At 49.3% G+C, this 10776-nt stretch overlaps 1 protein-coding gene and 1 pseudogene across 1 annotated transcript; one reads left to right on the forward strand and one right to left on the reverse strand.

Moving 5' to 3' along the window:
• The window catches only part of LOC124000197, a 69971-nt pseudogene extending 61676 nt beyond the window's left edge, over nt 1-8295 (forward strand).
• Nucleotides 8296-8515: 220 nt separating this feature from the next.
• Nucleotides 8516-10552, reverse strand: LOC124000487 (neurotrophin-4-like). The gene has a single exon (XM_046306870.1). The coding sequence runs from the start codon at nt 10533-10535 to the stop codon at nt 9759-9761; it is 777 nt and encodes a 258-aa protein (XP_046162826.1). The 5' UTR covers nt 10536-10552; the 3' UTR covers nt 8516-9758.
• Between the last annotated feature and the right edge of the window lie 224 nt (nt 10553-10776).

Genomic DNA, 10776 nt, shown 5'->3' on the forward strand with positions numbered 1-10776 from the left:
ACAGCTGGCTGGTGGATGACAGTTGTATCTCAGTAACAGCGTCCCCAGGCTAACAGCTGGCTGGTGGATGACAGTTGTATATCAGTAACAGCGTCCCCAGGCTGACAGCTGGCTGGTAGATGACAGTTGTATCTCAGTAACAGCGTCCCCAGGCTGACAGCTGGCTGGTAGATGACAGTTGTATCTCAGTAACAGCAGTCCCCAGGCTAACAGCTGGCTGGTGGATGACAGTTGTATCTCAGTAACAGCGTCCCCAGGCTGACAGCTGGCTGGTAGATGACAGTTGTATCTCAGTAACAGCGTCCCCAGGCTGACAGCTGGCTGGTGGATGACAGTTGTATCTCAGTAACAGCAGGCTGACCCCAGGCTAACAGCTGGCTGGTAGATGACAGTTGTATCTCAGTAACATCGTCCCCAGGCTGACAGCTGGCTGGTAGATGACAGTTGTATCTCAGTAACATCGTCCCCAGGCTGACAGCTGGCTGGTAGATGACAGTTGTATCTCAGTAACAGCGTCCCCAGGCTAACAGCTGGCTGGTGGATGACAGTTGTATCTCAGTAACAGCGTCCCCAGGCTAACAGCTGGCTGGTAGATGACAGTTGTATCTCAGTAACAGCGTCCCCAGGCTGACAGCTGGCTGGTAGATGACAGTTGTATCTCAGTAACATCGTCCCCAGGCTAACAGCTGGCTGGTGGATGACAGTTGTATCTCAGTAACAGCGTCCCCAGGCTAACAGCTGGCTGGTAGATGACAGTTGTATCTCAGTAACAGCGTCCCCAGGCTAACAGCTGGCTGGTAGATGACAGTTGTATCTCAGTTGTCCCCAGGCTAACAGCTGGCTGGTAGATGACAGTTGTATCTCAGTAACAGCGTCCCCAGGCTAACAGCTGGCTGGTAGATGACAGTTGTATCTCAGTAACAGCGTCCCCAGGCTAACAGCTGGCTGGTAGATGACAGTTGTATCTCAGTAACATCGTCCCCAGGCTGACAGCTGGCTGGTAGATGACAGTTGTATCTCAGTAACAGCGTCCCCGTCCCCAGGCTAACAGCTGGCTGGTGGATGACAGTTGTATCTCAGTAACAGCGTCCCCAGGCTAACAGCTGGCTGGTAGATGACAGTTGTATCTCAGTAACAGCGTCCCCAGGCTAACAGCTGGCTGGTGGATGACAGTTGTATCTCAGTAACAGCGTCCCCAGGCTAACAGCTGGCTGGTAGATGACAGTTGTATCTCAGTAACAGCGTCCCCAGGCTAACAGCTGGCTGGTGGATGACAGTTGTATCTCAGTAACATCGTCCCCAGGCTGACAGCTGGCTGGTAGATGACAGTTGTATCTCAGTAACAGCGTCCCCAGGCTGACAGCTGGCTGGTAGATGACAGTTGTATCTCAGTAACAGCGTCCCCAGGCTAACAGCTGGCTGGTAGATGACAGTTGTATCTCAGTAACAGCGTCCCCAGGCTGACAGCTGGCTGGTGGATGACAGTTGTATCTCAGTAACAGCGTCCCCAGGCTGACAGCTGGCTGGTAGATGACAGTTGTATCTCAGTAACAGCGTCCCCAGGCTAACAGCTGGCTGGTAGATGACAGTTGTATCTCAGTAACAGCGTCCCCAGGCTGACAGCTGGCTGGTGGATGACAGTTGTATCTCAGTAACAGCGTCCCCAGGCTGACAGCTGGCTGGTAGATGACAGTTGTATCTCAGTAACAGCGTCCCCAGGCTAACAGCTGGCTGGTAGATGACAGTTGTATCTCAGTAACAGCGTCCCCAGGCTGACAGCTGGCTGGTAGATGACAGTTGTATCTCAGTCGTCCCCAGGCTAACAGCTGGCTGGTGGATGACAGTTGTATCTCAGTAACAGCGTCCCCAGGCTAACAGCTGGCTGGTAGATGACAGTTGTATCTCAGTAACAGCGTCCCCAGGCTGACAGCTGGCTGGTAGATGACAGTTGTATCTCAGTAACAGCGTCCCCAGGCTGACAGCTGGCTGGTGGATGACAGTTGTATCTCAGTAACAGCGTCCCCAGGCTGACAGCTGGCTGGTAGATGACAGTTGTATCTCAGTAACAGCGTCCCCAGGCTAACAGCTGGCTGGTAGATGACAGTTGTATCTCAGTAACAGCGTCCCCAGGCTGACAGCTGGCTGGTGGATGACAGTTGTATCTCAGTAACAGCGTCCCCAGGCTGACAGCTGGCTGGTAGATGACAGTTGTATCTCAGTAACAGCGTCCCCAGGCTAACAGCTGGCTGGTAGATGACAGTTGTATCTCAGTAACAGCGTCCCCAGGCTGACAGCTGGCTGGTGGATGACAGTTGTATCTCAGTAACAGCGTCCCCAGGCTGACAGCTGGCTGGTAGATGACAGTTGTATCTCAGTAACAGCGTCCCCAGGCTAACAGCTGGCTGGTAGATGACAGTTGTATCTCAGTAACAGCGTCCCCAGGCTGACAGCTGGCTGGTAGATGACAGTTGTATCTCAGTAACATCGTCCCCAGGCTAACAGCTGGCTGGTGGATGACAGTTGTATCTCAGTAACAGCGTCCCCAGGCTAACAGCTGGCTGGTAGATGACAGTTGTATCTCAGTAACATCGTCCCCAGGCTGACAGCTGGCTGGTAGATGACAGTTGTATCTCAGTAACAGCGTCCCCAGGCTGACAGCTGGCTGGTGGATGACCAGTAACAGCGTCCCCAGGCTGACAGCTGGCTGGTAGATGACAGTTGTATCTCAGTAACAGCGTCCCCAGGCTAACAGCTGGCTGGTAGATGACAGTTGTATCTCAGTAACAGCGTCCCCAGGCTGACAGCTGGCTGGTGGATGACAGTTGTATCTCAGTAACAGCGTCCCCAGGCTGACAGCTGGCTGGTAGATGACAGTTGTATCTCAGTAACAGCGTCCCCAGGCTAACAGCTGGCTGGTAGATGACAGTTGTATCTCAGTAACAGCGTCCCCAGGCTGACAGCTGGCTGGTAGATGACAGTTGTATCTCAGTAACAGCGTCCCCAGGCTAACAGCTGGCTGGTAGATGACAGTTGTATCTCAGTAACAGCGTCCCCAGGCTGACAGCTGGCTGGTGGATGACAGTTGTATCTCAGTAACAGACGTCCCCAGGCTGACAGCTGGCTGGTAGATGACAGTTGTATCTCAGTAACAGCGTCCCCAGGCTAACAGCTGGCTGGTAGATGACAGTTGTATCTCAGTAACAGCGTCCCCAGGCTGACAGCTGGCTGGTAGATGACAGTTGTATCTCAGTAACAGCGTCCCCAGGCTAACAGCTGGCTGGTAGATGACAGTTGTATCTCAGTAACAGCGTCCCCAGGCTAACAGCTGGCTGGTAGATGACAGTTGTATCTCAGTAACATCGTCCCCAGGCTGACAGCTGGCTGGTAGATGACAGTTGTATCTCAGTAACAGCGTCCCCAGGCTAACAGCTGGCTGGTGGATGACAGTTGTATCTCAGGCATGCAGGTGAAACTGATAGTAGTGTATATCAAATGAAGTGACTAGCCTGATTCTAATCTGTACTCCCTCCTCTCTCATCTCTCCTCTAGGCCAGACAACTCCTAGAGAAGGAATACAACTCCCTCATCTCTATGGGAACAGAGAGAAGACCAGATGAGGTATTAAAGAACACAGTACGCTTAGTTCAGAGACTATGTGAAGACTGCATTTTCCACCTCATACAAGTCATTCTTTCTAACTTGACAGTTTGACAATGTTAATAGACATAACCTTTTTTAAATTCTCTGTCTCCTCTCCCCTCCCCCTCTTTTCTCTCCCCATTTCCCCCCTTCTCTCTACACCCCCTCCATTAGGATGGGACTAAGACGTTCACCCGCTCCCCTTCCTGGAGGAAGATGTTCAGGGAGAAGGACCTTAGGGGGGTGACCTCGGACTCATCGGAGAACCTGCCTGCTAACTTCCGTGCCTCCGCCATCTCCACACCCTCCGTGACCCTGAGAAAGGTTCAGAGTGACGGTGAGTGACCTCTGACCCTTCCCTTTGGCCACGCTCTCAGATCCCTATTTGTTCCGCTTCTTACACCTCCGGGGCTGTTCTTCTATTATCACTCAGACAATTTATGACCCCTTAAAACCCTGGATAACACATATTTACTATGGGCTAGTCATACTGATTTATTCATCGAGAAAAACAACTGACTTTGTCTTGAAGCGAGTTGCATGTTTACATTAGAGAAAAAGTGTAAGACCAGTGTCACATGTGAGTATGTTCAGATGTACCCCATTCATAGAAGCTTACTAACGATTGATGATAGTTTTTGCGATTGATGATAGTATTTTCTGTGTGGGGAAGTTTTGTTAAAAGCCCTGACGCTCGCTCTAAACGTTAACACGCATCCCTTGCGGTACAGTTTTGGAAACATAAGGAACTTGTCTTTCATATCAGCGAGAAATAATTTTTCTAAAAACAAAAGATGAAATTACTACACACATTTATAGGGTTCCCACACAGCCAAATTTCCAATGTTACAGCGCTTGACAGAGAAGACTGAGTAGACTACCTGTGCTAATTAGCATTCGGCGTCTCAGAACAACTGTGTGTAAAAGGAAGACAGACGCCACAAACGTGTTGTCACTGAAAGATACTGTCGGCTCAACTGTTTTAACACCAGTTAAAATAGTCTACAGTAAGTGTATATTTTGCCTTTGTGAAATTATTTTGATGTGACATGAAAGTAGAGGGCGTTGTGTTTCTAAAATCTTATCACAATTGAGAGTCGAATCACGTTTAGATGAAGTATTTTGCCTATAAACAGAACATGTAAGGTCCTAGGACTATAAGGAGTAACATTAGGCTCCTTCAGTCCATTATTGGGCTTGTTCCAACACTGATGGCATTACCTTGGATATTCATATGCAAAACCTCCAGTGGCTCGCTGCTACAGGACACAGCAGGTTCAGAGGGCAAGGTTACCACAAATTCCCCCTCCCACAACTTTATAATAGTACATCATGGAAAAGTTCAATGCTATTTAGTTGTTATTTTGATGTTTCTCTCTCCTTCTCGCTTAGTGAACTCTGGGCCTCGCGGTGAGGTAGCCTCAGTCAGGACATACTCTTGCTGAAGGACACGGAGGTGAGAAGCCCTCAACCAACACATGTAGTAGCTAGTTACGAGTTCTCTCATGGTTAGATTTGCAATAAAACCTTCAGGCATGCCAGATAGCTTGCATGTGTTCATATTGAAGTGGTTTGACTTGTTTTCAAGCTACATTGTTTGTTGTGGTGCTGTGTTGTGAGCTTTGGTTATATCATTGTTTGTGGGTGAGGTCTTTAGCGGTGGGCTTGGTTCATTGGTTGGTGGGGATTTGGTTTGAGTGAAGTCAGGAGGACAGAGGTGTGCGTGAGAGTAATCCTGTGTTTCTCCTCAGGGCCATGGTGACTGGATCACGACTGGACTGCCCTCCTCTCATTCATTCACAGGAGGGGAAAGCAGCAGAGAAGCAATGAATATATACATTTATTAAATATAAATCTATTGGTCTGACCATTCTGCAATAACAGAGATAAAGAAGAAATGACGGAGATGGAGAAACAACAAAGGGAAAAGAACATGAAGAATGTATGAAATATTGACAGGATATACAGAATACTGTACGTACATGGATAGAGGGTAGGATGAGGCAGGACGACTGTTTTATCTCTCTCTTTGTTCTGTCTCAATATGTGATTGTGCGATGTGGAGTTGTGTGCTGAGGAGGAGGAGACTGATATCCAATGTCACCCATTGTGGCTCTCTATCTGCTAGCTGTCAGGGGTTCTCCTAAGTTGGTTAGAGTGCTGCAGTAAAACCATGTCCCCATTCAGGCCGCCATCTTGGCTCCAGCCACATCAGAGCGGCAGCAAGCCGCTCCTCTACTCATGGTTTATCCATTGGCACCGTGAAAGCTGAGAGGCTCTAGTGTAATCTCTTTTGAATGGAATCTATTGTGGAGATCAAAGGCCGGCCACAGCAGCTACGATACGATAGGGTGGGGGGCCACAGCAGCGGGGATACGATGGGATGGAGGGCAACAGCAGGGCAACATCAGCGGGGATAAGATTGGATGGAGGGCAACAGCAGCGGAGATAAGATGGGATGGAGGGCAACAGCAGCGGGGATAAGATGGGATGGAGGGGCAACAGCAGCGGGGATAAGATGGGATGGAGGGGCAACAGCAGCGGAGATAAGATGGGATGGAGGGGCAACAGCAGCGGGGATAAGATGGGATGGAGGGCAACAGCAGCGGAGACAAGATGGGATGGAGGGCAACAGCAGCGGAGATAAGATGGGATGGAGGGCAACAGCAGCGGAGATAAGATGGGATGGAGGGCAACAGCAGCGGAGATAAGATGGGATGGAGGGCAACAGCAGTGGAGATAAGATGGGATGGAGGGCAACAGCAGCGGAGATAAGATGGGATGGAGGGCAACAGCAGCGGAGATAAGATGGGATGGAGGGGCAACAGCAGCGGAGATAAGATGGGATGGAGGGCAACAGCAGCGGAGATAAGATGGGATGGAGGGCAACAGCAGCGGGGATAAGATGGGATGGAGGGCAACAGCAGCGGAGATAAGATGGGATGGAGGGCAACAGCAGCGGGGATAAGATGGGATGGAGGGCAACAGCAGCGGGGATACGATGGGATGGAGGGGCAACAGCAGCGGGGATAAGATGGGATGGAGGGGCAACAGCAGCGGGGATAAGATGGGATGGAGGGGCAACAGCAGCGGAGATAAGATGGGATGGAGGGGCAACAGCAGCGGGGATACGATGGGATGGAGGGGCAACAGCAGCAGGGATACGATGGGTTGGAGGGGCAACAGCAGCAGGGATACGATGGGATGGAGGGCAACAGCAGCGGGGATACGATGGGATGGAGGGGCAACAGCAGCGGGATAAGATGGGATGGAGGGCAACAGCAGCGGGGATAAGATGGGATGGAGGGCAACAGCAGCGGGGATAAGATGGGATGGAGGGGCAACAGCAGCGGGGATAAGATGGGATGGAGGGGCAACAGCAGCGGAGATAAGATGGGATGGAGGGGCAACAGCAGCGGGGATACGATGGGATGTAGGGGCAACAGCAGCGGAGATAAGATGGGATGGAGGGCAACAGCAGCGGGGATACGATGGGATGGAGGGGCAACAGCAGCAGGGATACGATGGGATGGAGGGGCCACAGCAGCGGGGATAAGATGGGATGGAGGGGCAACAGCAGCGGGGATAAGATGGGATGGAGGGGCAACAGCAGCGGGGATAAGATGGGATGGAGGGGCAACAGCAGCGGGGATACGATGGGATGGAGGGGCAACAGCAGCAGGGATATGATGGGATGGAGGGGCAACAGCAGCGGGGATACGATGGGATGGAGGGGCAACAGCAGCAGGGATACGATGGGATGGAGGGGCCACAGCAGCGGGGATAAGATGGGATGGAGGGGCAACAGCAGCGGGGATAAGATGGGATGGAGGGGCCATACAGCTGTGATGTCATTTGTAGGTATCCACTAAAGCCAGCTAAATTAGAGTGGGGGGACATGTTGTTGAAGCCAGGTTACATACTGCAGGTCTAGTACAAAGCCCAGGGTAATGGCTTTCTAGATGTGGTGGACTTTACAGCTCTCATCATCAGCTCAGGTGCCCCTGGAAGACGAGGGGAAAGATGGAGAAGTGACGAAGGTGAGATAAAACAGTCAAAGTGACCAGAAGAAAAGAGGATGGAGACGATTAATTTACTGCACGCAGCCATTACAGAAACCAAGAGAGGAAGGATGATAAGCAGATCCAGGAAGAGAGAAAAAGAGACTAATGGAAGTCAAGAAAAACCTTTAGCTTCTGTGTTACGATGCATGTCAAACAATCAAGATGACAATGAAGTCAACTTTGGGGGGTGAAGATGATACACATATATCTGTAGAAATCTAACCTATGAGGATGAAAGCTTGGGGAACAATTTGTAAAATGTGTGTATTTTTATTTTTATGTTTTTATGATAACTATATTCATTTTCGTTATGTATGTATGTATTGAATAATTGTATGTACATGTTCATTTAATACTTAATTCTTACTAATTTAATTTGACCTAATTTGAAAAGTAAATATGAAACATTAAAAATGGTCAATAAAATATGCTACTGTATGTGTACATTTTGAAAACAAAATTGTGTTATGATTGGAAAGAAAATATGAATGACAAAGATGATAATACAAATTGAAAATAACACCTGCAAATGAAACAGTAATGAAGATGTTGGTGATAAAAAGACAAAATAAAGTGGACTCGTGGTACAACACATCCCAATGTATGTGTTCTCACTTTGTGTACCTGGGGTTGGCAGGAATGTAGACAACAGGAAAGTGTGTGAGGGGAGGAGGCAGTGGTTTGTGTATTTGTGAGAAGAATGTTCAGCATGTATATACTGTATGTGTATATGACAGAAAGAGAGACAACACACACCGATAGATCACACCATTGACACTTGCCGGGAAAGACCATTATGCATAAAAATCATGATAAAATAAGTTATAATAGTTTATCTTTTACTTATGGAATAAGAAACAGGCCTTTACAATATACATACATGTATTACAAAAATCCAGATGTATAAATATGTTGTACAGCATATATTATAGAGTGCAGAGTTCAAACTGCAAACTGAGGCGAATGGAATTCTTCAATCATCTAATGATCTAACTACAGGGAGAGATAGAGATAAAAATGCTTCTGTGGTTGTCACACCGCTGCAGGGTTTCTATTGGTCACTCAAATGTTCTGATCACATATGACTGGCTACACTGTAAATGGACTGTTGCTCTCATGACAACAGTATGGGCATCATGATGACACCCAGCATTGTGCTCACAGTATACATGGCTCAATTCTCCTCTCTATCTTACTATTAAAGCACTCAGTGATAATGTTCTCTGTGAGACTTCACAAAGGAGGACTGGGATTGGTCAGTGCACAGTATGCAGTGTTGAGCAGTATCAGGCTAAATGACTAGCTGCTGCCAGTCCCTTCCTCTCCCATTCAGAGCAGAGGCCAGACGCCAGAGGCTGGAATCATGTAACAACAACAAACCTATCATTCCACGTACCTTTCTCTATAAATATACATACTTTCATACATAAAAACATACTGATCACATATTGTACACATATATAAAGAAATATATTAATTTAAAACTCATGCTTACATACAGTATTACTCAGCAATAACATGTATGACATGAAGACAATTATGAAACAAACAGTACTTTTCTAAAATCGCTATTTTGATATGATAGTTTTCCCTAAGTTGTATTGTTGAGGTTTTATTGTTTTTGTGTAGTCACTCTCACTGAGCCCGTGATGGGTGGAGGGGTTGTCTCGCCTACACTCGTTAAAGAAAGTGCTATCTAGAACCTAAGGGTTCTTTGGCCGTCCCCATTGGAGAACCCTTTGAAGAACCCATTTTGGTTCCAGGTAGAACCCTTTCCACAGAGGGTTCTACATAGAACCTCAAAAAGGGTTCTACCTAGAACTAAAAAGTGTTATCCAATGGGGACAGCCGAAGAACCCTTTTGGAACCCTTTTTTGTAAGAGTGCAGCTATCATACGAAGAATGCACTAATGTAAGTCGCTCTGGATAAGAGGCACCCTGGCCTATAAAGTAACACCTACTGTCTCACTGACATTACATCCAATGTCCCAAGCATTATCTGTGTTAACATTTCTTCCACATTATCCTCTCCACCCTTCCTCCATCTCCTGCACCTCACTCCCTTCCTCTGTTTTTCCTGGTTACTCTGGACAGTAGGACACACACGCAGGACGAGTTGATGCGGACCCACCTCCAGCCCTGCAGACCGTTGTTGTCAACAGTGAGGGCTCGGACATATGTGTCCTTGGCCTTACACTGACTCACCCACTGTCTGATGTCCACGCCCCGGCAGCTGGCTCCGGACACACCTACGGGTCCTGTCCCTGTTCCTGCTGCCGAGGCCCCTGCCCCCCCTGCCTCCCGCTGCGGCCCACCGCCCCTCTGCTGCCCCTCCTGGAGGCAGCGAGTCTCATAGAAGTACTGCTTCAGCGCCCCCTTGACTGTCTTGATCTCTGGCACGATGTTGACTGTTTTACCCCTATCGTCGATGACCGTCGTCTTGTCCGTTACCCACACACTCTCCGACTCGCACACCGGCATCTCACCCCGCCTGGTGTGGGACAAGTGCGAGCGCTTGTGCCTGGGGGCGGGGAGAGGGGGCTCCCTGGCCCCCCTGAGAGTGTCCACCCAGCTCAGCGGCACACTCCTGTCCATCTCTCTGTCCCCATGACCCTCCATGTGTCCGTCTGCGTCCGACACTTCCTCCTCCTCCTCCTTGTCCTCTCCTTCTATGGGCAACATGCCTGACTCCAGCATGAGGAGGAGGGGCGGGTGCTCTGGAGGAGAGGAAGAGAAAAGGACCCGCGGGTGTGCATCTAAAAACAGCAGCTCTTGCTTCTCCTTTACACCTCCCAGCCCCTGACCCTGCCCTAACCCTAGTCCTAATTCCATTCCTTCCTCTGACAGATCCGGACCTTTCCCAGCCCCTGCCCCAGGCCCACCCTCCCTCCCCTCCTCTCCCCTGTTATAACTGCTCTCTGTCCTAGCCTCTGCTCTCTGCGGGGTCCTCTGACTGGAGGGATCTGGCTCAGTTTTACTCTGGTGTCCAGCATTAGTGGAAGGTTTGTAAGTTTCCACCACATACATGTTGGGAGGTCTGAGATCCTGTTCATCGGTCCTGGGGTCTAGAGAA

Source organism: Oncorhynchus gorbuscha, linkage group LG16 (genome assembly GCF_021184085.1).
Source record: "Oncorhynchus gorbuscha isolate QuinsamMale2020 ecotype Even-year linkage group LG16, OgorEven_v1.0, whole genome shotgun sequence".
Classification (NCBI taxonomy): domain Eukaryota; kingdom Metazoa; phylum Chordata; class Actinopteri; order Salmoniformes; family Salmonidae; genus Oncorhynchus; species Oncorhynchus gorbuscha.